Genomic DNA, 26,928 nt, shown 5'->3' with positions numbered 1-26,928 from the left:
ACACCTCTTCTCAACCTGAAGGACTCGAGAAAGAAGAGCGCCCCTCCCTGCTCCCCCCTACGGATCCTTCCTCTTTTCACTACCGCCTCAGACATGCAAAACCAGAGCATGTTGCTGCGGGGGAGGGGGTGCGGACTTCCTAAACTTGATGTCTGAAGAAAGTGCCAGCACGCCATTCAATAATGGAATCTCCATGGCGCCAACTTTTCTCCTCCTCTCGCTAACCAGGGGCCACAGGCACAGGAGCATCAACCCCACGTAGCCTCCTGATTACACCAACTCTTGCCCATGGACAAAACTGGGGGGTGGGGTGGGGAGTTTCTTGCCAAAAGCAGAAATCCCCAAGTCTCTGAGGAACAGAGACAAGTGTCTGGGCAGGGAGAGGGGAGGGAGGAGAAAGAGGCGACAGAAGAGGCAGGAAGGATGGTTTAGTGACATTTACAGACTCCCGCTATCTGTCTTCATACCCCCAGGGATATGAAGTTGAATAAGATGTGGTGCCTCACCTTCCAGAAGTGGCAACCGGCGTGAGAGAGAGGCAGGAACGGATGATGGCACTTGGAGAGATTCTCACTGGGGTGCAGAGAACAAAACGCCCTGAGCCCCCACCCCCAGGAGAACCCTTAAAGGGAGAGGCAGGGGGGGCCCTGGCCTGCAGGATGGGGGGTCTCATCTTGGCACCGATGTCGTCAAGGGGAGCACGGCCTTGCTGTGGTGTGACCCAAACCCAGAAAACCCCAGATGCAGAATCCACCCAGATCATCTCACAGGGACCGGGGAGCTCGGGATGCTTGGAGTCCGGCACTGGCTGCCCCCGCCCACTCGGTGTGGGGTCAGTGAGAGACCCGGGGGAGACGTCGGACACTCCTGCCAGAGACGCCACTGGTGGTGGAGGAAGAGCAAGGGGTCCGGGACGAGACAGACGCAGGCTCTGGGCACCAGGGATCAGCTGGGCAGGGGACAGAGGCCCGGGGTCCAAACCATCCAGGCTCTGCTGGCTATTAGCTGGGTCAACTGGGGCGTGTGAACTTGGGCACAAGAGGAACCACAGACGGTGACTGCAGCCTGTTCTCACGGAACCGCTGAAGCACGACACACAGAGACCTGGCCACCTACTCAGCGCGGCGGCGCCTGGCCAGCTGTGGGGCTCAGGCAATGCTGAGCCACCGCCATGGGCTAGAGCACCATCAGCTCTCCGAGGGGCCCTGTCTGTCACGAGCAGGCAGTAAGCCATGCTCTCCCGAGGTCCTGTCACATTTAACTGAGGTCTTATGTGGAAAGTGCCAGAAAGCCACTCGTTCCTTGGTAATAAATGTTCCTCTCCTTTGTCCCCGCTGGAAGCAGAGGGAAGCTTCGGAACAGGCCCTGAGCCTTTCGGGCTGGGGCCCCTCACATTCCAGCAAGCGTGTCTGGGTGCATGGTTGGCTGCCAGCGCCCTCTGCACTATGAGGCATGGGGAGCGGCTCCCTAGGGGCTGTGCTGGTGGATTCGGGAACATACTGGACAGGTGTGCACCATTCTAAGCTTTGGCTGGTACCCAGAACCACTTTGCCTTTTCTGTCTCAGGGACCCATCAGCCTGGGAAAACCAAGGCCAAAGTTCTGAGGACTGAAGAGCAACTAACTCAAGCCCTTGCTTCCCCAAAGAGACGGACCAAGAAACCCGAAGCACACGAGACTCACTGGACTGAGCTGCCAGACGAATGGCATAATCGCCTCCGCTCAGAAACTTTTCTAAGAAAGCGTCTCGGGAGGGAGAGAGCCGAGGAAGGGAGAGCTCCTCATCAGTCAGCCGGATTCCTTTGGCCGCTAGGAAACTCTCCGCTAGAGGGAACCAAGAACTGTTGGAAGCCAAGACGATGTCTTCTGTTTCCTTAATGAACTGCAGGACGCGAAGCTTCACCTCCTCACAGGAGCCAGGACCTAGGGGAACAAAGACATCATGGCTGAATGCTTCGACCCCTGAGGCGCGTGCGCGTACACACATGCACACATAGCTGCCACAGCTGTTTCCTCCACCCAGCTCTTTTTACAGCCTGGAATGTTCCTTCAGTTTCCTCTCTACAATCTCACTCCCTCAACATTTATGGAGGACCTGTTGTGTAAGAAGGTGAGCAATAGCTAATGTCTACTCCACACCAGGCATTGTACTAAGCACATGTTCACAGATAATCCAATTTACTCTATACAACAGCCCACTAAGATACTATTCTTATTCATGTGTTACAGATGAGAAACTGAGGCATGGAGAAGTCCTATCACTTAAACTTAAAGTCATGTAGGCTCCATCCTAGCTAGCAAGTAGTTGATTCAGAATTCCCATCTAGTCAGTATGACTCTAGAACCAGAGATTGAACTAGCTGCCTCCAATGGAAGGATGGACACGGATGGATGGACAGATGAGTTGGGGAGTAGATGGATGGATGGATGGATGGATGGATGGATGGATGGATGGACAGATGGATGGATGGTTGGGGGAGTAAATGGATGGACAGATGAGTGGAGGAGTGGATGGATGGATAGATGGATGGACAGACAGACAGATGGATGGATGGGGGAGTCAATAAGTGGATGGATGGACGGGGGAGTAGATAATTGGATGGATGAATGGATGGATGGATGGATGGATGGATGGATGGATGGATGGGGGAATGGGTGGATGGATAGATATCAAAGGTTGAAGGGAGGCATAGGTCAGTAGAGAGTTACTCTTGTAAAGAGAAAAGAGCATGGCTCTCAGAGACTTCTGGATCCAAATATCAACTTGATCACTTATGAGCTGTGTAATTTTGGATGACATGGTTTGAGCTTCAGTCTTCTTCCTCAGAGGGTTTCTATAATTATTCTATGAGGTGTTCCAGCTGAAGTACTTGGCATATGCTGTTTTTAAAAATGTCACTATTAACAAAAACCACACTGGACATATTTATTTCAACCAATCACTTTGTGAACTCAACAGTGAATGTGTTCACTGGTTCTTCTGAGAGTACAGAAGCAGCAGAAACCCTTGGCTTCTGGGATTCGAAGACTTCACTGCTTTCTGTGGATGATCCTGATCAAATAATCTATTCTATCAATCCCAGGGATTGGGAATTGCTGAAGCAGAAACTCCCATTTAAAAATCTATGCTTGGTATCCATATCTTCCAGAAAAGAATGAAAACCCTATAACTAGACATGTAAGGCTTTTTTTTTTTTCTTTGACACATAAGACCTTTTAAAATCTGGCCCAAATTTACCTTCAGCTTATTCCGTTTCTCCCTCCCAAGATCCCTCCCGTCCAATACACTGACCTTCTCCCCACAACATTCCCAACAAAGCAGACCCTTTTTCAGCTGCCCTAACCTGGCACATGCTATTTCCTTGATCAGGAAGGGCCTGTCCCCCTTTCTCAGCTGGGCAAACATCCTTCACAATCCAGAAGCTGATGCCATGCAAATCTTTACCCAATTCTCCAACCAGGGAGTTAGCCTGGGTCTCTGGGCATTCTTCCTTGGTTTTCTGTGCTCAGACTTCCCCCATTTCTGTTTATCATTTACATGATGACGTGTCAGTTTCCCCTCTGACTGGTCCCTGAGCCCCTCAGAGCAGACACCACGCCTTTCTCATGTCTGCCTTCCCACCATACAGCACAGTGTATATAGTAGTTGTCCACAATTGCATATTAAATAAAGAAAGCAAAATTTCAAAGCGGCCAGAGATCATGATAGGGACAGGACCTGACCCCATGCCCCTGGAGGCAGGTGCCACCTCGCTGCTTATGGGTAGGAAGCTACTGGTCCCTTTATTACTCAGCATCCGTTGGGTTAATACAGCTATTTATGAAGGACTTTCTATGAACCAGACCAGGCACTTTACAGCAATCACCTTGCACAATTCTCATAGTGACCTTTGACGTAGTTCTTCATCCTAACTCAGGCTTCACAGATTAAAACAATGTTGTGACTATGACCCCAGAGGAGTAGGTGGTGGAAACAGGGCTCGAGACCTGGGTAGAACTAGCACCCGGGCCTTGAGGCCAGCCCTCCTCAAGCTTTAGGGAGCGTCAGAGTCCCCTGGGGGCTTGGGAAGATGCAGGCATGAATTCAACAGGTGGGGTCCAACGTTCCAAATTTCGAACAGTTCCCCAAAGTGATGCTGACGCCACTGAACCGCACCTGGGGTATCAAGGCTCGGAGCCCACTGTCGCCATACCCCTTTGATAATATGCCCTACAGACAAGAGCTTGAACGTGTGCCCCCCAAATGCATATTTCTGTGTTTGTAAAGCGAATATATGTACAACTGTGTTAATATATTAGGTATGGTTTTCGTCAGCTGTTAATAACATGTAATTACAAAACCAAAAATAGAACTTTAGACGGAAAAGAACAGACACCACATGCAGGTCGGTGCTCTAATCCTGGCTTCCCAGCAGATTCTCATGTATCCCTGGGTGGTCTCCCCTCCCCACCTCTTGGTACCCATCGCAAAGCCCAGCATATTTTCTTTCTTTTTTTTTTTTTATAAATTCCTTTTTTTTTTTTTTATAGTTTATTTATTTTTGAGACAGAGAGAGACCGAGCATGAGTGGGGGAAGGGCAGAGAGAGAGGGAGACACAGACTCCAAAGCAGGCTCCAGGCTCTGAGCTGTCAGCACAGAGCCCAAAGCAGGGTTCAAACCCACGAACCGTGAGATCATGACCTGAGCCTAAGTCGGACACTTAGCCGACTGAGTCACCCAGGTGCCCCATCATATTCTGAGCTCAGTTCTGATGCTTTGCCTGGCACTCAGGCCAAGATGGGCAAACCTAGCTACTAACGCTACAAAGTGCTTTTGGTCTCTCTCAGCAACTCAGGCTAAAAAGTTGGATCCAAAAAGGACTAACTAACTTTAGTCTTAAAGCATCTGAAATTGCAGGAATGCACCCATGCAGACCTGACCATTGGTATAGAGAATCTCAAAAACTGTGTAACACGTTTTAGACAACAGGTAAGTCGACATCTATGTGTGACTTGGGGGGGATCAGCCTGTTGCTGGGACTTGACACTTTGGTGGAGAATCCCAGTCATGAGTGTGGTGGGGGAGAGGGTCTCCCAGGTCTACTGCTCTTCCCACCACTTGTTCCTATGTCCCAACATCCTAAAAACTCACTTTCTGACATCTGGCTGATGTCAACAGCGTCCGATTAATTTTAACGTTATCCGGAAAGGTGTGGACAGTGTTGAACATTGCAGAGAATGGACTGAGAGATGTCTCTGGGCTTGAAGAGCTATACTATTACCTGTAACATTAGCAACAGCTGGATACACAGGTTTTCTTTTGATAATAACTGTTGAATCTGTCTTGTTCTTTCAAGCTGCCGGCGTGGCCACGGTGTCATAAGCCATTTTGAGTTCAGAGTCAGCCTCAGTTTGCTCCTGCCTCACACGCCACAGCTTTCCTCGAAGTCCACCCACCACAGAACTGAACATACAAACCTCCTTCAACTGCTCCCCAATGAGTCCTGTACTTAAACCCCGCAAATAAAGTAAAGGCACTTTGAAGGCAGGTGCACTTCATGAGGTCTGGAGGACTTAGCAGTGTCCGTGTAAGGAGCATCATAACACGTGTCGGTTAATCAAATGGTGTGCACCGAATTCACAAGAGGGTACTGAAGTGTTAGCCATAGTGCGCAAATGCCAGGCCACACCCGCTTGGTAGTCTTCATCTGTCCTGAGATCATGCTTTGCACACAGACGACATCCAATTAAATTTGCCATGTTGATTAAAATTATGGATCATACGAACATTTAAAAATGAACTACATTGGGGCGGCTGGGTGGCTCAGTTGCTTAAGCGTCGGACTTTGGCTCAGTTCATGATCTCACCGCTCATGAGTTCGAGCCCCGCGTCGGGCTCTGTGCTGACAGCTCGGAGCCTGGAGCTGCTTCAATTCTGTGTCTCCCTCTCTCTCTGCCCCTCCCCCACTCATGCTCTGTCTCTCTCTTTTTCAAAACTAAATAAACATTAAGAAACTGAACTACATTAACCTTGTCAGCACCCAAGTGTGTGGTTGTAGGGATATCACTTGTTTTCTGTGAGCTCTGGGTGTTCTGGTCTGAATGTCCGCGTCCCCACAAAATGGATTGTGTTGAAGCTCAAACCCCTAGGGTGATGGGACTTGAAGGTTGGGCCCTTGGGAGGTGATTAGGTTTCAAGAAGGTCATGAGGGTGGAGTCTTCTGGATGGGATTCATGTCTTTATAAAAAGAGGAAAAAATCAGAGCGCTTTCTCTCACGTGAATGCGCAGTGAGAAGGTGGTCTTCTGCAAGGCAGGAAGACACCTCTTACCGGGAACGCAATCTGCCGACCTTGATCTTGGACTTCCACCCTGCAGAATTATGGGCAATGGCTGTTGGCGAAGCCACCTAGTCTACGGTACTCCGTGCAGCGGCCAGAGCCGGCTTAAGCATCCAGGCACCTCGGGCATTGGCGGGACACGCCCCTGTCCCTATGTGACCTGCACTCCAGCTCACTCAGCACCCGCCTACCAGACATCTTTTTTATAAACGCACAAACCCAGCTCCCCACGTGGCTCAACTCACATGCTGGGACCTTGTTTGGCTCTGTCCGCGTGCTTTCCAGCTCTCGACCTGCCTCATTCACACACCAGCAGCTCCGAAGGTCAAGGTGTGCCGGAGGAGTGCTGAAGTCTGCGTAGGGCCCTGGGTATCGGCCGAGCTGGCCATTCAGGATCTGCCAGAAGACGTAGGGCTCCAGGAAGATGTTCCCTCCAGGCCGGGTCAGGTTCCCTTCTAGCACTGCCAGCGGGACGTCCTGGAAAGAAGGGTATCTCTCCAGCCCCGGGAAGATGCCCTGTTGGCCAGCCTCATACAGACTTTGGATAAAGAGATGGAAGCTTCTGGAAGCTGCTTCTCTGTAGCTTGCAATCTTCATGAGCAGCTCGGCAGGGCTCAGCTCCTGGCCACGGTCGTTCTGAGCTCCCCACCGTTCGTACCACTCGAAGGCCTGCTCCGGGGGCCCGTCGCACTGCACAGGCCTCCACTGCCCACTGGCGTCACATTGAGGGATGTAGATGCTGGAGAAGACGGGCAGCGAGCTGGAGGCAGAGCTCAGTACCCGCACGGCACTCAGGAAGGCCCGCTCGGCCTCTAACTGACAGTTGGTGGGGCCTGGGAGGAAAGAGCAAGAGGGATGTCAGGTGAAGAAGTTCCATGAGTCCGCAAGACCGACGTGCAAACCCTGACTGTCCGAGCCCCCCAGACACCTCATAGAGCCACGGAACTCCCAGCAACCTCCAATCTGTCAATAACCTCTAGCCAGAGAGCATCCCCATTCCTGAATCAGCACTGTTGAGACTAGTGTCAGTGTCACAGGAACCTATGGGGCGGCCCCTAAAAGCCCAATGAGTCTCCCTATTCGATCATGGGAATGGTTAACAGTATCGACCCGCTTGCGGACAATTTTTACGTTAGCCGGCAGTTTTCGCCATGGTGGAAGCAGCCACTTAAACAACAGAATTCGCTTTTTCCGTGATGCACTGCATCGGGGCCCCCAGAGAGAATCGGGGTTTGTCGGACGGAATGCTCAACAGACTCACATTGCTTGGGCTCTCCGAGCACACTTTCAGTTCCAGGAATGGCCTGACCCTCAGCGTCAACACAGTAACACTCGGAGTTGAAGCACTGGACAGGGAGGAACTGCCCATCGCGGGTGCAGGAAGGCACCAACAGGCTGGACCCCGCGGGCTGGCTGCCTGAGAGGGTTTGCATGCGAGCCCTTTGCTTCTCACACTCGGTGGGGCACCTGGGCCGTCCGCCTCTAACCCTGGAGCCAGAAATTTCTTTGCCGCGGGAATCCACACACCAGCACTCTCCAGCAAAGCACTGGACCTCCTCATAGTCTCCTTCCGCCGAGCACAGCGGGACGAAAAGGCCGCCCGGTGTCTGCTCACAGCCCTGGGAGCTGAGCACCATTTCCATCACGTCACCTAAGTCCCTGGCCATGTCTTCTGGCACAGAAGTAGCCTGCTGCAAGAAGAGAAGGAATTCTGGAAGCTCCAGGAGCGACGCAAGGAATGTCAGGGCATTTAGGTTCTCTTGTAAGTTGATCTCAAAGCCAAAGCTGCCCACCATCGGCCTGTCCCCAGCAGCGCCCTTCACAGAGGCCTCAGGGGGTTCCGTGGCAGGATTTGAACCTAAACCCAAGGAGAAAGCCTCAGCAGCTCCATCTGCCCCTCCGTTCTGGAAGCCTGGGAGACCAAACTGCTGGAAAAACTGACTGAAGTTAAATGTGCCTTTTGTGCCAAGGGCTCCAGACAAGTTGAACTGGCCAACGTTCACCAAAAACTTCCCTCCAAAGAGGTTTTGCTGGAGCCGCTTTGGGTCCATGGTAAACTGAAGGGCAAGGCGAGCCAGCTCCCGGGAGGGGAAAATCGCTCCGATGGCTTCTTTGAGGAGAGTTTCTGAGGCAGAAAACTGTTTACCCTGCCCTCCCACCATCGGGTGGAGAATCCCGGAGTCCACAAAGAGCTCCTTGACCACAGGCGGGCAGGATGCGGCAACTCCGGCCACTCCTGGGGAGACCTGGCTTCGCTCAGGAGCCAAGAACAAGCCGCGCCGGCTGAAGTAGCCCAAGGGCCCGAAGTGTAGTCTAGACAGGGCCTGCCTCCTCTCGGAGCCACAGGAACGGTCTTCAGCTGCACGAGACAGAGCAAACGAGAGAAATGGTTTTAACATCAACAAGTGCTCCCAGACCACCCCACAGATCCTTCTAGAAGTAAGATGTCAAACAGTTCAGTCAAGAACACCTATGTGTTGTCGCACTTTCTTGTCTAGCCTTTCATGTATTTTTTCTCTCGCCCAAGCAGGGTCTGTGGTGGCCGTTTGGAGGAGTGAATGTTCCAAATAACGTGACTTCCCTTCCCACCTTTCACGAGAGGGTGACCCCCTCACGAGGCTCGTTGGCACCGGCCCACTTTCTGGAAACCTGAGCAAACGCATGCACCAAATGTCCTGGGCTGAATGCCTCCTCAGCCCAGTACTCGCGTCCACCGAGAACCTCAGAACATGACGTCGTGTGAAAGTAGGGTCTTTGCGGGTGCTATTGGTTAAAACAAGATCACACTGGATTGGGGTGAGCCCTAAATCCAATGATGGATGTCGTCATAGGGCGGCCGCATGAAGATGGGGGCAGAATGCCAAACAAAATGCGGAAAAGAACACCAAATGCCAAAGAAAGCCAAGGTCACTGGTAGCCCCTGGAAACTGGACAGGACAAAGGTGAATCTTTCTCTAGAGATTTCAGAGGGAGTTCAGCCCCGCTAACACCTCAATTATAGACGTCTGGCCTCCAGACAGAGAGGGAATCAATTTCTACTGTTTTAAGCCACCGAGTTTGTGGTAATTTGTTACAGCAGCCTTAGGGAACCCATACACCAACACATTCCTGTTTGTTTCTATTTTTTAAACATATTTTTAATGTTTATTTATTTTTGGGAGATAGGGTATGAGGGGAGGAGGGGTAGAGAGAGGGAGACAGAATCGGAAGCAGGCTCCAGGCTCTGAACTGTCGGCACAGAACCCGACATGGGGCTCAAACCCACGAACCGTGAGATCACAACCTAAGCTGAAGTCGGTCGCTTAACTGACTGAACCACCCAGGCCTCCTATTTCCCATTTGTTTTTAATGAAATGCGTTTTTCTTTCCCAGCATTCCCTTATTGGAATTTTTAATGGATTTTAATGTTTCATCATTTGCTCTTCGTGCAGCTGCCTAATCCCTCCTTGTGCATAGGCTTGTCTAGGCTAACGAGTTGATAGTCTCTTTGAGGATAAGAACCATATTTTAAATGCCATTAGTATTTTCTATAACAGGAAATATTTTCCTATGTTGTAATCTATAACACTACAACATACTGTAGGAAATATATTTCCCACAATATAATACAGTAATGTCTACGCAGCAAACATACTTAGCATGTTTTTTCTGGGCTTCTTGACCTTTCCTTGAAAATCATTAATTAAAGGGTGATCAGCTCAGTCAACTCCCTGCTTGGTCAGGTCATTCTGTCCAAATATTCTAGGTTGACAGTAATCACATGAAGAAGCAAGACTTTAAGTTCAAATTCGAAGCGTCTCCATCACACAGGTGGAATTAAGTGAGCTGCACATTTCTCCACAAAACCATAAATCTTGGAGGTCCTTCTCCACCACCCACCCACCCCCAACTTTTTAAAATAATTCCTTTCCTTCAGCTCGCACAGATGCCAGAAAGGAAGTCGGCCAATTTCCCTCTGTAACCAGGCAACAGAGAAAGAACTGGAACATGTGGTCCGAGAGAGAAAAAACACTGGCAAGATCAGAACGCGTAACACATCCCTCAACCGGGCGTGGCCTCCTTGAATGGAAGGTATTACAGGAAGGTATGGAAGAAGTGAAGTTCACTGCTTTGCTTATTCTGTTTCCACGTGAAACGCCTGTCGCTTCCATTCATTTGTTATGCAGTGTTACCAAGGCAAAAAAAAGAAAAAAGAAAAATCAGATACTGGTTCCATGTGGCATTCATTTCCACGGAAATAGGACTGATACTCCAGAGGGGAAAAAATATAAATCTATGATGCACGCATTTGGTAACATTCTGGTTTTAATTTGGAAAACCATAGTTCTTCATTTCCACCTGGAAATTGGAGGGCACCATTCTCTCCAAGTTTTAAGACAACGACAACATAATCACAAATACCTTCAGGGCAGGGCTTGAAACATTTCTTCTCCTGCATCCTCACACCGAGCAGATTGAATACTACCAAACGCCGTGCAGAATACTCAAAATGGTGAAATCAGTGACTTAACAGGAATGACTGAATGAACATGAATGCTTATCTATTTTGAGGCAATAAAAAGACCTGCCCTCCTTCTTCACTGTTTGAGATCTTGAGGGATCCATCCAGCTCACCCAAGTGGGAAGCCTGCAAGCGCTCCTGGACTCCATTTCGCTCACCCCTAACTCCCTTCAGGATCTTACTGGTGAGATAGACTAGCCTTACTGGAGTGCCTTGTGATATTTCTCAAGTCCGCACCCTTCGCCCCAGACCACTACTTCTACTATAGTACTGGTCCCTGTACTGGGTTGAATCGTGTCTCCTCAAAACGCACATCCTTTCTGGAAACCTCCGAATGTGACCTTATTTGGAAATAGGGTCACTGGAGATGCAATTAGTAAAGGCGAGGTCATCCTAGGGTACAGTGGGCTCTTACTTTTCTATTACCGGTGTCATGGCGAGAAGAGAGGAAGCAACACAGGGAAAGACACACAGAGGGAAGACAGCCGTGTGATGACAGAGGCAGAATTTGAGGCTTCACTGCCACAGACCAAGGAAAGCCAACAACTGTCGGCAACTACCACAAGCCAGGAAAAAGGTGAGGAAGGATTCTCCCCTGGAGCCTTCAGAGGGAGCATGGTCCTGCTGACACTCTGACTTTGGACTCACTTCTAGAGTCCAGACCTCTAAGCCCCTCAATCTGTGGTCATTTACCACAGAGGCTCTGGGAAAGTCATATAGTTCCCTCACCTCTCTTCAGGACATTGCGATGGCCTTCAAATTGGTCCCGTGGCCTGCAGGCTAGTACTGCCTTCAGGCTCTCCTTCAAATGCCCACATGGTCTCTCTCACACACAGAACCCACCGTGGAACTCTCCAGCATAAAACCTCTCAGCGTCTTCACCTGGCTTCCAGGAGGGAGTCCCCAAGCCTTGGCTTCGGCATGAAAGACCTCACAGTCTCATCCCCGCCATTTTCCCCTACTCTTCACATGCAGCACCCCACACTGACCACACTACAGACTTTGGCTCAGGTCATGATCTCACGGTTCATGGGTTTGAGCCCCACATCGGGCTCTGTGCTGACAGCTCAGAGCCTGGAGCCTACTTCAGATTCTGTGTCTTGCTCTCTCTCTGCCCCTCCCCTGCTCATGCTCTGTCTCTCAAAAATAAATAAATGTTAAAAAAAATTTTTAAAAAGAAGACTGTAATCAAACTTCACCTCTTCCATGAAGCCTCCTGGAACATCTCCTCTTCATACACTTTCACAAGATCGAGTTGACCCTACCCTGCTTTGCACTGCTTCAGTTACCAGCACACACTTCTCTCATGGCACAAGTACACATAATTCTCTTTTTTCCCTTCACCCCTGAGGCCCCCAATATCCTCTGAGCTCCCTGAGGAAAGAAGCGACCGTGAGGATGAGACACATGTTGGAAGTTAATGGTAATTAATGGGTTTTCCGTCATGTTGGGCTTGAAGGGTCTCTGGGGTACATTCAGGGGGCAGCGGAATTACTGGGCTCGGGAGTAGCTGGTCTGGGGACACAGTTACAGTAATATGGCCTGACGGGGACCAAAGAGGAGGCTCACCACAAGATGGCCGCTCCCCCGACCGCCGAGTTCCATGGATCTCCTGTCCCTGGGCGTCCACACACCAGCACGGGCCTCCCCGCTGGCACTGCACCGCCTCGTAGTCCCCGTCCTGGCGGCAGCTCGGGATGTAGGGGTGCCCAAAGCTGGTCGCTGTGTAGCGCTCCACTTCACACTTGGTGGGGCCTAGGACAGAGCCAGGCAGAGGAGAGGACAGTGTGTAAACAAGGCCGCGGGGTCTCCAGCACGCACTCTGCTTGCTTGTACAACGTGCAAATCCGCGCAGCTCCTGGGTGGCTCAGCCGGTGAAGCAGCCGACTCTTGATTCCGGCTCCGATGATGAGGTGGAGCCCCGCGTCGGGCTCTGCACTGATGGTGCAGAGCCTGCTTGAGAGTCTCTCCCTCCCTCCCCCTCCCTCTCTCTCTCTCTCAAAATAAAGAAAACATAAACATAAGGGCGCCTGAGTGGCTCAGTCGGTTCAGTGCCTGACTTCGGCTCAGGTCGTGATCTCATGGTTTGGGAGTTCAAGCCCCGCGTCGGGCTCTGTGCTGACACCTGGAGCCTGTTTCCGATTCTGTGTCTCCCTCTCTCTGTCCCTCCCCCACTCATGATCCATCTCTCTCTGCCTCAAAAATAAACAAACATTAAATTTTTTTTAAATAAATAAATAAACATAAAAAAATCAATGGAACTACAGCAACTCTAAAACCCAGTGGTTTCCTCCAAGCAGAAACACGCACGGCTTCTGTCGGCTTATTACTTACATCGGAACCGGCCAGAGATGAGGAGCCGGACTGCGAGGAACCGCCTCTGCAATATTCGGTAGAGCGTGGTTTCAGCGAAGGTGGACGCAAGGTCCAGGCCAGCAAAAATAGTGTCATAAATTTCATCGAGTAAGAGTTCCAGCCCTGAGCAAAGACAGAAGTGTTTTAAGAGATGGGTTCATTCAGAACGGGAAGTCCTGACTTGCCGTCCAACCAGACCTCAGGAGGCCCACAGCCTTCCCGGCCATCAGTAGGCATCGGCCTGATCAAAGTTTTACTAGTCTCCAAAGGCAGGGCTGCCATGTGCGGTCGGGCAGGTTGTTCACTTCACAAAGGAGCGCTGCTGAGGGAAAAGCCGTCCAGTGTCCCAGTCTCCAGGGTCGGAGCTGCATCTGCCCAGAGCAGGGCGCCTCTTTCACACGGGCTCAGAGGCTCCGTACCGGCCAGCAGCTGGGCACCAGGCACCAGAGACGAGCATTTGCAAATTGTGCGGATCAGCCAGAAGCAGCCAGGCACTGCTCTTTGTGCTTGGCAGGTAACAATACTTAGGTTTTCAGGTTCGCAGGGGGCCTCTCTCCCCACTCAGGTTGCCTGAGGTGCGCCTACCTGTCTCAGCCAGTTCTCGCCCTTGACTGTCCGCACAGTGACAATACCCAGACACTTCGGGGAACTTGTTCCGGAAGGCACTGAAGGTCACGAATGCATCTGGAAACCTAAGAGAGAAGGAGACGTCTGCTCCCTGCCTCATCAAATCCTCGCGGGCTCTTCTTGCAAAACAAATACGTGTGGCCTCATCTCATCTATGGAAAAGGAACATCTGCTTTTTGTTACCACATGCCATTGGCTCCGTGTTTCTTGTGGGAAATGTGTTTCTTTTCTAAACCGGGTTTCTACCTGCCTGGCTGGACAGATGGAAATAAAGCTGTGCCCAGCTGTCACCTCCTAACTAGTCACTTCTCCCACGTATGGCATTTCACCAACTCATACCCACGCATGGGTCTCAGAGGATCAGGCAGAAAACAGGTAATGACGTCACCACGCCAGAGTCTGACTTTACTAGACTATAACTCTAGGGACTAGAAGCCAAGTTTGCTGTACACACACATGGTACACTGTAGATGATCTCATCTGGGGAGGTCAAACAACTTCAGAGCCCTTTACGACTTTTCCAGAGCCTGGAAAGAAGCCAGATTCCACCACAGGAAATGCTGAAGGACACTTCCCAGCTCCGTAGTTGGACAAAACACACAGAATCAATATGACACCACAACAGGGCTCTGCATCCCCTCTCTGGAAGTGCAGGGAAACGGTGCCCAAGCCAGATCGGACCTGGCAATTTTTATAAGGCGCCAATTGGCTGGGTTTCCCATCCTGGAAGCAAGATGAAGCGGAGGTGATATAAAACCTTATTAAAGACTTCTTCCCGTGTGCAAGGATTGAGCAACCGGAGAGGCAGTTTTCATCTTTATGCAACACCGATAGATTTGTTTTCACACCCTATAGGGTTGGTGCACCTACCTATGTCCGGAAATCTACCCTCAAACAATGAGTTAGCGAAAGCAGCAGCCCCTGCACAAACAGAGACATTGCTGCGGAATCTATTCCAGCAAAATTCTGAAGACAACCTTGATGTCCAGTGATAGGAAAATGAAGAAGTAAATTAGAGTAAATTTCCTCAATGGAGGCATGCATCACATTACATAGAGAGGATATGCTGCAAAATGGCCTGGACACACACCGCAATTACCACAACGTAAATGAATCGGGACTAGAAGGCAACGGACAACACAAGAATTGCTCGGAGCCTGAACGGGGACGCAAAAAGTATTAGCTAATTTGCATGGGAATGAATATGCAGCAAGCCTACAAAATCACTGTGGGATTATGGTTTTTTTTTCCATGTTATTGGTCTATCATTGTGTATCCATAAGCTAAATAAAAAGGGGTATTATAGTAAGTGAGTTATGCATAACAGAAGCTAAAAACTGATTCACTCAGTTTCATGGATTAGAGGTTTATGCTAAGAACTCATGAATTGAAACCTGAGATAATTCTTTTTTTTTTTTTGACATTTACTTATTATTGAGAAAGATAGAGAGAGGGAGAGACAAAGTGCAAGCAAGGGAAGGGCAGAGAGAGAGGGAGACACAGAATCTGAAACAGGCTCCAGGCTCTGAGCTAGCTCTCAGCACAGAGCACGATGTGGGGCTCGAACCCACGAACCGTGAGATCATGACTTGAGCCAAAGTGGGACACTTAACCACCTGCACCACCCAGGCGCCCCTGGGATAATTCAATTCTAAGAGAGCTAATAATAGTATAATAATCACTTCCATTCATTGCGCACTATCTTGTAAAATCTGCCAAATGTTTAATACACATTGACTTGTTTAACCCACTTTAACACTCCTAAAAGGCAGGTGGTCTTTTCTCGTGCCCATTTTAGAGGTTACGAAGGTGGAAAGTATGTTGGCCACCATCTTGAAACAGCGGTGGCAGAGAGAGTGTAAACCCAGGCCTTCGCCGCCACGTGCTGCCTATGGCCGCCAGCGGAGTGATGCACTGCGTGTTGGCTGCACCTGGCTCCTGTCGCACATTCTGGAAGGCACGCGTCTCCGTTCTGTTCTGGCGCGTTCCCCTGTGTGCACTTGCCCGAGAGCTAACAGACGCTGAGCACCTGCGTGCTGGAGAACACAAGGACGGGCCACCTGGCTGGCTCTGGGCTCTGAACCCGTAACAACACGAGACACAGGAAGCTCCAATCCCTCTAGGCCCGTGTTCTGCCGACTCACCCCAAAGGCCCACGTCAGCGCCACGACCCGGGGCCAGTGCCAGTAGCAGGAACTTTGAGCCGTCTTCATTCCACTACTTTAGGGACAAAGTCTTCCTGCTCGGGTTTCCGGTCTTAGAAGCTACCCGCCTCCTGGGCCTCCATGTGCTTTTTGCATGGACTTCACTGTCGCCATCCCCGCCTCGCATACTGGAGACCGCTGTGGCTTCAGCTGTAGGGGGTCCTCCCGGGAAGACCCCCCGCGCCACCACCTGTAATCCCTCCTTGCCAATTCTGTGTGCACTGAAAAGAGCTCAGGGTCTGGGGGTGTGTGGTCACTGCTGTTAATTACTACTAATGAAAATAATGATGGGGGACACGTACCAGACGATCCGACACTGGACCAAGCACCCTCTTCGCTTGATCTCAATCCTCACAACACTTACAAAGCCGCACTTTGCGAATGATGATGCTGGCACTCGGAGTGGTGGACAGACTGGGTTAAGATCACCCAGCGCAGGCCCAGGCCCAATGCCCAGCGGGCGCTCCAAGCCCACCGACACTCGAAGCTGGTGGGATGGGGGGGCCGCCTCTGAGACAAAGCCCAGTCCTCGGGGCACCTCGCACCGCACCCAACAGGAAGTTCGAGTTCTGCATCTTCCTCCATCTCCTTCGTTCCCAGAGTCCAATTTGATATAATCTGATTTTCGTGGCTGATCTCTGAAATGGCATCCCCGCTACAAACTTCGGACTCTCCCCCCAGCGGAGCAGGTAACACAAGGGTGGCTTCGTGGCTGCTTCGCTGTTGTCACTGGTGCTTTGGGCCTTGGCCCCACTTCCCACCTCCTGCTCACTGGATTCCCAGCCCTTCTCTGCCACCCCAGCAAACGTCCAACCACGAACACTGAACCCGAGGCTCATGGGAAAGGGAGAAAGGCATCCTAACACATGGGCCAGCTAGTTTGGAACCCGGTGTAGGGCCACAGAAGGCTCCGGAAGACGTGGGTCTTGAGTGGGATGGCAAAGCTAAGAACGATGATCTGACGAGGAGAGAATGGAGAACATGTCTGCAAGGATCTTTAGCCCGTCTCCAGCTTCAAAGCAGGGGGCAGAGGATGGCAGCGTGGGCAGAAGGAACAGCTGAGAGACTGGCAGTCGTTTGGGGGAGGAGGCACAGGTCTGGAGGAGAATCTCGGGACCCAAGCATCTCTGTCATGGACACACTGTTCCTTAAAGTGCCCTGCCCCCTCCCCTTCTGGCCCCGCGGCTGAGGAAACCGACTGTCATGTTGGCATCAGGACGTGGTCAAGTCACAGAGGACCCTCTGGCACAGGGCATCACCCCCTTTTATGAGGATCCGAGGAGCAAAGCGTCGCCCATCGTCAATAGAAGAAAAGATTGTGTTCTGAAAAACAGGTTTACTTTCATCTGGCGGAAACCAAAGGACTTAGACTGCTTTCTCTTCTTCTGGTTCTAAGACTCTCAGAGCTAAGTACACAGCACCTCATACTTGTGACAAGAACACTTTATAGAATGAAAGGTACATGCAACCTTTGCTGTGGCTCACTCGTGTATTCTACCTTTATTTGCCTCCCCTACGGTTTCCTCTCTTTTCCTTTTCTCTCCAGTTCCGGGTGCATCCGAAGAAAGGAGGAAGCAAAAATCAACACGGGACTTGAAAACCAAAAAGGGCATAATTCATCTAGTGGAAAAGGACGTGTCCCTCTTGTTAAATAAAAAGCAAAAGCTCAGAATGACCGTAAGCTCGGCGGGGAAAATTGCAGTGCAGGGGAAAGGACAGTAGGCCTGGGCTTATGCTCGCATCCAGAGTTAGAGAAACCACACAGCTGAGGCTCAGTGGAACACGGAACGTCAGGCTCTGACAGGCACCTGGTCCTGGTCGAGTACAGAGCGGCCTCCAAGCCCTGGGCTCAGGTAGCCGACCCCGCAGCTCGATCAAGTTCTCCACGCCACCCCCAGACAGGCCCTCCAGAAATCCAGCCATCCGGTAATAAATCAGCAATTCGTTTTATTTTCTCCTGTGCCGGAAGATCGCTCCTTGAAGTAGGAGCCGTGACCTAGCACGGAGGTCTCCAATGGTCAGTCTACAAGGACTTTTCCATATATTCTGGTTGTGATGCCCCTTTGCCACGCATTAAGATGTATCTGATCCGGGGCGCCTGGGTGGCTTAGTCGGTTAAGCGTCCGACTTTCGCTTAGGTCATGATCTCGCGGTTCGTGGGTTCGAGCCCTGCGTGGGGCTCTGTGCTGACTGCCAGCTCAGAGCCTGGAGCCTGTTTCGGAGTCTGTGACTCCCTCTCTCTCTGACCCTCCCCTGCTCACGCTGTCTCTCTCTCTCTCCTAGAAATAAATAAAAACATTAAAAAAAAAAAAAAAAAAAAAGATGTACCTGATCCTTCTCACTGACTAGAAGGGGTTATGTCCTTGGGTAGTCTGGCTGCTAAGGAAATTTGAGTTTGCTTAGTCACTAACAACAAGGCCTAAAAAAAAAAGTTAACTGAATTTGAGCTCGGACCACTAAGGCCTTGACAATGGCATCAGCTTTTATGACCTTTACCTACAAAGCATTTCCCTACTTAGTGATTGGATGAGGGGAATAGGAAAGGCAGGTAAGGGGAGCCTGGGTAGCTCAGTCGGTTGAGTATCCGACTTCGGCTCAGGTCATGATCTCGCAGTTCGTGGGTTCGAGCCCGTTGTTGGGCTCTATGCTGACAGCCAGCTCAGAGCCTGTTTCAGATTCTGTGTCTCCCTCTCTCTCTTACCCTCCCCTGCTCACGCTGTCTCTCTCTCTCTCTCTCAGAAATAAATTTTAAAGAAAAACATTTAAGAAAAAAGAGGAAAGGCAGGTAAGAGTCAGTGAACTAGCAAAGCTTACTCATCACCATTCGTGGTTTTTCTAAGTCACCATCAAACAGGTGTAGTTAGCCGTGGCCTTCAGGAGGGAAAAGGGCCTCTTCAAATGAGCAAGCACTACAGCCACATTCAAGCACGCGTCATTGCCCAGCACATTTAAGAACCCACAGCAGTTAGCGGACAGGCTCCCCACAGGCTCCCAGCCTCCCCTCCAGGCCCCATGCCAGCAAGTCAACTGCTTCATGTCACATCTGCACTTGACTTTCCCAAAGAAATCCTCTCAGATTCAATCTTCCAGAGTCCAACTTGTGACTTTCCTTTTCCAAACTCGTCCTCCACCATCCATCTAGAAGCCAGACCTTGGTTTGACTCCTCTCGCTCACCCTCCACCTTCAAAAAGTGCTGAAGATTCTACCTTGGAAATGTTTCCCCAGCCACCCTGTCCCTCCCCCCCCCCCACCGCGTACACATACACATACACACACACACACACACACACACACACACACGCACAGCCCCCTTCATCACGTGCTCTAGTCCACGCCTACATCATCTCTTACCTGGACCAGGGCAGGAGCGTCCAGGCTCACAGAGCTCCCCCCGCCAAGCACCCACTCTGCTCTTCCCCAGCCAGTCCATTCTATCCTAAACTCAAGATACACCGATCTCCACACCCAGGCTCAAAATTCTTGATGCAATATTGGGGACATATTATTACTAAAAAAGTTACTCCTTGCTTTTCTGAAATTCAAATATAACTGGCCGTCTTTTATTTTATCGGCAGCCTTAGGTACTAAGTCTAGACTCTCTATGCAGCCTCTGTGGCTTCTACATACAATCGTGCCCTGGCACTGCCCCGGTCAGTGAGAAATCCCTGACTACGGCTGGGCTTCCAGTAACCAACCAGCCAACCTTCCCAGGACCTTCGTAAATCGGGATTCCCCCAGAAACATGCTGGCTTACATCAGGGAAAGGATTCCATTTCGGCAGTACATTTTTTCGTGTTTGTCTGTCTGAAACAATGGATGTTTAGTCGTGAACGTTTGCATTTAACTCGACTGCCCTCTTGTGGAAGGAGCTGTGAACTGTGCCTCAAGCTGGCACACAGGCTGACTACAAGCACAGACTGCAGGCCTACTGGGCGCTATGCTCGGCAGGAAAGAGAGTCGAATCAAGGCTGTGTGGGAGAGCGAACGGAGCCAGACAGCTCTGGCGCCCACTCATTGAGCTTCCCGGGGTGAGCGCTGTCTTTCAGACTCCTCCTCTGTCCGATTATTTTTTGTAAACATTGAAGTGGGCAGAAGACTGTCAAATTGCCTGCATATAATAAGCACTCAGCTGAACTTGAACTGAGCACACACTAGTTTGCATCAACCAGTAGCAGTAATTCAGGCTGTTTGGAAATTCTTATGTGCACACAGGAAGGCCAGACTCTCTAAACCTGGGAAGGGAAACACCCTAGCTCACGTTTGCTGAAGCTGGGTGCTACGTGAGCAGTCCCTCTGGGGACATTTCACATGGGGACACTGAAGCACAGAGACGCAGAGAGGGTAAATGCTCGGGCCATGCAGCCACATGGTGGCAGAGTTCAAATGGGGGTCACAAAGGCAAATGCTTTGGGGCCAGGCAGGTGATGCGGATGGAAGAAAGGGACAGGACGCCTCGAGGGACCCGGAGCCTTGGACTGTGTGTCCATCCAAAAAGAAAAGTTCAAGGCCAGCTTCTTAGGGCCATGGGAGAATTCAGGAATTCAGACATTTGTGTATTAACGTGAAACGTAAGAAATTGCATATGGTCAACTCTTTTTACCTCCACGAGCAGAAACTGCATAGCGTTAACTTGAAACTCTCTAGTTCTTAAAATAATATGCAGTTCAAATAACACTTCTCTAGGGACGGTCCTTGTGCCCAGGCCTCTAGCCTGTGACACCCCCCCCGCCCCGCCCCAGCACAGCCTCTGGGGATTCTCTCTCTTGCAGAAGGAAAGAAACACGTTATTTTGGAAGCCAGCCACATCAAGGTTCTCCCAGAGAATTTCCATCAGTTTTCACAGCCTATCATGCTTACTGCTTTTACTCAGGACGTTTCAGTCATGTCTGAAGTCTTTGCTGGCCCTTTCCGGTGCGAAAGTAGCCATCTTGAATAACCAGAAGCTGTCTGATTATTCGGGCCAAAATCTATGCCGTATCTCTCTTTTAACATTTGTTATTTAAATCTTTAAACTTCTATATAGGTCAGGGCACCTGGGCGGCTCAGTCAGTTAAGCTTCCGACTTCGGCTCAGGTCACGATCTCAGGGTTCAGGGGTTCGAGCCCCGCATCGGGCTCTGTGCTGACAGCTCAGAGCCTGGAGCCTGCTTTGGATTCTGTGTCTCCCTCTCTCTCTGACCCTCCCCTGCTCACACTCAGTATTCTTCCCTCTCTCTCTCTCCCTCAAAAATAAACATTAAAAAATTTAAACTTATTTAACAGGCGCATATACACACACAGTTTACACAACTGCACGAATACAGTCCTATCCGTGCTTGCAACTGTGATGTCTTTTTCCCTCTTCTGCCCATTCCCTTCTCCCTACTCCTGCTTCTCCACGTCAACCTGACCAGCGACGGCCGCGAGAGCCGCCCAGCGAAGGCCGATCTGTACGATCGTCCGCGCTCGGCCAGTCCTGAACAGGCCCTGGCACCATCGGGTCATAGTACAGGCACATGAAAGGGTGTTTGCTTGTTTGTTTTCAAAAAGGAAAATCACCCAAGGGCCCTGTACCTTTTATCATATTAGCATAATCCATGCTGCAGCATCCATCCAAACTGACCGGTTTATTGCAGTGCGTTCTATCTAATGGCCACACAAACGCTGCTGGGGGTACACGCCCCTGCAGCTACCCACCCTGGGCTTCTCGGTCACCTGGGCCCCAGCTCCCTGCTACAGTGACACACAAGGCAGAAGACATCCACTGCCTACGTCTTCACTCTCAGGTCTGTATATTTCCCTGGGCTGCACGGGCGGGAACGTCCGTGTATTTTTACTGCCAATGGCTGTCGCCCGCTTGCTTTGTTAAAAATACCGTCGTCCTTCAGGCATCCAGCAGCTTCCTGCTCCCAGCAGCCTGCGCACATGACAGCCAGCGTGAGCCGTGGCAGGGGACAGGAAGAACGCCCAGCAGTGGGCCTACCCCAGGGGCCGGCTCCCTTACCTGTTGTAGCTATGAAGCAGGTCGAAAATCATCATGTCTGTGGTGTTGACAAACTTGCACTGGACGGGTAGGAAGCGCCCATCCGGAGAGCACTGAGGCGGTGACTTGTCTCCCACCCCGTGGAGGAGACGGCGGTTTCTTATCTCACAGCTCCTGGGACCTAAACATGTCAGAGGAAAAGCTGTAATTCTTACGTACGAGGCACGCCTGAGTCGCTCAGTCGGTTGGACATCTGACTTCGGCTCAGGTCATGATCTCATGGCTCGTGGGTTCGAGCCCCACATCGGGCTCTGTGCTGACAGCTCAGAGCCTGGAGCTGCTTCAGATTCTGGGTCCCCCTCTCTCTCTGCCCCTCCGTGCTTGTGCTCTGTCTCCATCTCTCTCTCTCTCTCTCTCCAGGTACAGCCTTCCTAAAATGCGCCCATTCTCTGTCCTGAGGGCCAGGTCCTCTGCCTTCTTGCTGGCAAAGTCTTGGTGACACGTGGACAGCTGAACACCCTGCGGCACGTGCGCGACGCTGGGGTCCCCGGGGACTTACATCGCGCGGGCCTCCCCGGCTGGCGGGTCCCGTACACCTCCATCCCTTCTGCATCCACGCACCGGCACTGTCCCCGCCACGGGTCGCACTGCACGGGCGCGTACTCCCCCGAGTCCCGACACCGAGGGAGGTAGGACGTGGCCGTGCCGTTCACGGAGCCGCTCAGCAGGATACGCTGCCTCTGCAGCTGGCAGAAAGACAGACCTGAGGGGGCAGAGAGCAGGGTCAGAGCTGCGCTCGGGGCTCCCTCCCTGGAGAGGGGGACGCGTCCTTCCCCCCGCCCCCCTCCACAGCCACCCGGGGGTCACCAGAGCAGGCCGCCGGCCCAGGCCCAGCGCTCCGGCCGTCCGACTTTATCCCAGGATTTCTCCCAGCATCCTGTGGACCAAGCGAGGGAAGGGCGGGCTCCACGGTGCCCCGTCAGTCAACCAGCCCCGGGCACCGCGGAGGGGAGGTGGGGACGCACTGTGTTCCCGCGGCCCTGCCCGCTCATTTGCTGCGAGGCCCTGGGGAGCCCCTTCAGCACCCCGGGTCTCTCTCCTCATCTACACGCGTGAAACACAACTGCTCTCCTCCATGTGCATGAGGAGGATTAGCGACCGTGACAATCAGCACCCCTGCTGAATACCTACTGTGTGCCCAGTGTTTTACACACGCTTTACACCCTGTGAGGCAGAGCCTACGTTCCTGAACCACAGCCCAGCGAGGGTTGGGGACCTGGCCAGGGTCGGTCAGCCGGACAGCACTGGGGAGCCAGCCTGCCCCCCGCCCCCACCTCGCAAGGCTGGCCGCGAACAACCAGCGCCCAAAACGGACGTTTCCTCCTTAAAGGAGACCTTTGGTTCCAGGCTCAGTTGCACCACGTTAAGACGACCAGCCTCGGGGCGCCTGGGCGGCTCAGTCGGTTGAGCGGCATCCAACTTCGACTCAGGTCATGATCTCATGGTTTGTGGGTTCGAGCCCCGCGTCGGGCTCTGTGCTGACAGCTCAGAGCCTGGAGCTGCTTCAGATTCTGTGACTCCCTCTCTCTCTGCCCCTCCCCTGCTCACGCTGCCTCTCTCTCTCTCTCAGAAATAAATAAAACATTAAAAAACAAAAACAAAATGACCTGCTTAAACTAGGCTGTCATCTGTTATCGGGCTTTGCTACGACATGCTTTGCGGAGGGGCGGGAAGGGCTGTGTTTCTTCCACCATTCATGATAATAATGACTTTAACAGAAGTGTTCACCTAAGTTGCAAATTTTCAAAGCAAATTTTCAAAGAAGCCGAAGCTGATGTGAGCACTAGGCGTATATGGCCTAATCCTGCCTCAAGGACCCCGTCGTCTCCTGAGCACCAGGCAGCCCACAGGCCAGAGCAGGGGCGGGTGCTGACACTTAATCGTCCCACATCCCACGGGATTTTTCACAGCAGCCGTGCAGGAAGTCGGGCCTCGGGTGCAGGACTCCTGGCCTAACTGGAAGAGGGCCACCCAGCGACCCAGAGGGAGAGTCGCCTCGTCACAGGGACCCTCGTTCTCTGGGGCAGCGCCTTCTGCACTTACAGGCCACCGGCCGCCCGGGCCGCCTGCTTCCAGGCACCTCCCTGCCGTCGGCTTCCACGCACCAGCAGGAGTGGCCGTCATCCTGGCACTGGACTGTCCTGCGGAGAGACAGGCCACCCGCAGACGGTGTTAGTGGGTCCCAAAGCCACACCCCAGCTTACCTGTCTTCTCCCTTCCCCTTCTTTCAAATTTCAATTCAATTAAATTAGGGAGAGACTGGGGGTGCCTGGCTGGCTCAGTCGGTTAAGTGTCCAACTTTGGCTCAGGTCATGGTCTCACAGTTTGTGGGGATGAGCCCTGCATCGATAGCTCAGAGCCTGGAGCCTGCTTTGGATTCTGTGTCTCCATCTCTCTCTGTCTCTCTCTCTCTGCCCCTCCCCCTCTCATGCTCTGTCTCTGTCTCTCAAAAATAAACATTAATAAAATTTTTTTTAAAAAAAAAAGAGGAGGTGCCAGGGCAGAAATCACTCCACCACCTACTCCCCACCCACACTTTTCATTAAAGCAAACAGGCTGGGACACATGGGTGACTCAGTCGGTTAAGCTTCTGACTTCAGCTCAGGTCATGATCTGATGGTTCGTGGGTTCGAGCCCCGCGTCGGGCTCTGTGCTGACAGCCAGCTCAGAGCCTGGAGCCTGCTTCGGATTCTGTGTCTCCCTCTCTCTATGACCCTCTCCTGCTCATTTTCTCTCTCTCTCTCTCCCTCTCTCTCTCAGGAATAAATAAAACATTTTTTTTTTTTTTTTTTTTAAAAGGGGTGAAAGTCTGGGCAGGAAAAGAGAAATCCTTGGTCCTGGCTGGGATGAAGCGGGAACCGGGGAGCTCAGGGGTCACATTATCCAGTGTCCCTTAGAGAGGTGAGCTCTGCCCAAGTGAGAGTGGCCACCTGCCACGTTCCTGGTGGGGGGGGGGGTCAGGTGAGGGCACAACGAGGGTCCTTACGTTCTCTTGGGGCCCCCCGGAGGGCACAGGGCTGGGGAAGTCTTACTTGTAGCTGCCGTCTTCTGCACACTGAGGAACGTGGTCTGCGCGCTTCCGGAAGGCCGTCTCCCTCTGCAGCTCGCAGGGCCGCAGCGGCTGCGCGTCCACCTGGTATTCTGGGGAAGGGAAGCAGGTGATCAGGGAGGGGTGTGCATGGGATTCCCGTGGCAAAGATGGGTCCCCTGAAGCCCGGGGGCTCTCCTGGCGACATCATCAAGAATTACACCCTACCGGGCACCGTCTCTGTGTAGGACATTAGCTCTCTTAATCCTCAACCTCTCCTGGGAGGTGGCACCTGCAATTTACCCACGTGGCCCTCACACTGTGAAAGCAACCCTCCTCGAGGTCACAGGGCTGAAAAGAGAAAGATTCAAGGTCAACCCTCGGTCTCCACGTTCCCCCAAAGCATAGTGGGGTGGCGTCCAAGTGCCAGAAAGGAGGTGTTCTGGAATTTACTAAGCCACTGGCTCTGGGCAGATCACCCTCCCTGCACAGGTTGGGAAGGCAAATTAATTAGTAACCCCGCATGTTGTGCTATCTTTTGAGAACACATGTGACCTGCAGGCACGCGCTCGGAAATCACAGCCACGTCGGGAGGCTGGTGTCACTGTCTTCCTTTTGCAATGAGGAAAGGAGAGCTTAGACTTTTCCCAGGTCCCACAGCCTCTGCTGGATCGCACACCTATTTCACCGCACTGGTGGATTTGGGTTTGGGGGGTTTCTTTTTGGTTTTTTGTTTTTTCGCCACCTGCTGATTATTTCTCAAATGCCTCACATGGATGACCTCGGCCCGAGAACAGGTAAGGGGATAAAACCAAATATCCATGCCAAGATTCAAGGATGGGGAGGCCTGAGCCACAACTGAATTGGGAAGATCTGATTTCCCACGTCCTCCCCACCAACCACCCGCTCCGTGACCTCAAGAAAGTGATTTAGTGCAGCTCTCTGAACCACTGTCTCTTCATCGGAAAACCTTCCACAGGACATGGTGCGGATTAAACGAGATCACAAATGTTCCAAGGCGCTGGGGCAGAGCCTGGCTGACCTCGGGGCTGTGGCCTGAGGGCTCCCTCCAGACCCCCAGAGGCTCCATGGCCTCCGGCTCATAACTCACCAAAGATGTTGGCCGACACCAAGCAGGCTGAGCCTAGCAGGCTGAAGACGCACAGAGCCAGGGCCATTGCTGTGGGCCCTTCCCGGGGTGAAGGGGTCGAAGCCACTGCCCGCCCTCGGCTCTGGCCAGGGAGCCTTTATAGAGCCGCTCTGGCCCCGGCCCGCCCACCCGCGGGCACTCAGGGAGCCCATGTTTTCTCTGCCTGTCACAAGGGGCTCCTCCACCTGCGCCTGCTCCTCCAAGGACACTCATGTGGCCAGTGGGGGACGGGAACCTTGTTGAGGCTCTGTGAAGCAGAACCGGGTGGCGTGACTTTGAAATTCATCTTTGCAGGTGAAGAAAGTTCGATGGTTTTCTGGGCAACAGGCTCGGGCCTCCTGGGAGCAAAGCATTTCTTTCGTCTCCTCCTCCTTCCTCCCTTCCTCCCTGCCTGACTCTCCTTTTCTTCTTCTCTCCTTCCCTTTCTCTCTCCTTCCCTCCCTCCCTTCCAGCCCCAGCCCCAGCCCCAGCCCCAGCCCAGGCCCAGCCCAGGCCCAGGCCCAGCCTAAATTGGTGGTTAAGCTCCAGGTCCCCTCTGCCAGGATGCTCTGCAGACATTTCAAATTCAACACATCCCCAGAGACAAGCTCCCCAACCCTTCCTGCGACGCCGCACCTCACTGTGCCCGTGTCTCTCTAATGGCAACCCGAGCGTTCGGCTACCTCTGCGCTCACAGCTCGGCAGCCCCCAAGCCCTCCGAGCAAACCGTCATTGCCATGCCT

General features: G+C 52.2%; 1 protein-coding gene across 1 annotated transcript in view; it reads right to left on the bottom strand.

Moving 5' to 3' along the window:
- The window catches only part of TG (thyroglobulin), a 254,014-nt gene extending 227,780 nt beyond the window's left edge, over positions 1 to 26,234 (bottom strand). Inside the window, exons 1-11 of the mRNA XM_039240195.1 lie at positions 26,168 to 26,234; positions 25,061 to 25,169; positions 24,072 to 24,169; positions 22,528 to 22,731; positions 21,990 to 22,149; positions 13,761 to 13,867; positions 13,155 to 13,298; positions 12,390 to 12,575; positions 7,581 to 8,678; positions 6,565 to 7,152; positions 1,683 to 1,922 (exon numbers count right to left, since the gene is read on the bottom strand). Coding sequence (XP_039096126.1) covers positions 1,683 to 1,922; positions 6,565 to 7,152; positions 7,581 to 8,678; positions 12,390 to 12,575; positions 13,155 to 13,298; positions 13,761 to 13,867; positions 21,990 to 22,149; positions 22,528 to 22,731; positions 24,072 to 24,169; positions 25,061 to 25,169; positions 26,168 to 26,234 — 3,001 coding nt within the window. The remainder of the gene's footprint in view (positions 1 to 1,682; positions 1,923 to 6,564; positions 7,153 to 7,580; positions 8,679 to 12,389; positions 12,576 to 13,154; positions 13,299 to 13,760; positions 13,868 to 21,989; positions 22,150 to 22,527; positions 22,732 to 24,071; positions 24,170 to 25,060; positions 25,170 to 26,167) is intronic.
- Between the last annotated feature and the right edge of the window lie 694 nt (positions 26,235 to 26,928).

The sequence above is a fragment of the Hyaena hyaena genome, unplaced genomic scaffold, assembly GCF_003009895.1.
Source record: "Hyaena hyaena isolate Hyena2069 unplaced genomic scaffold, ASM300989v1 scaffold_169, whole genome shotgun sequence".
NCBI classification, from domain to species: Eukaryota; Metazoa; Chordata; class Mammalia; order Carnivora; family Hyaenidae; genus Hyaena; species Hyaena hyaena.
The sequence above is the reverse complement of the archived record's forward strand: the minus strand, read 5'-3'. Positions and strand labels throughout refer to the sequence as shown.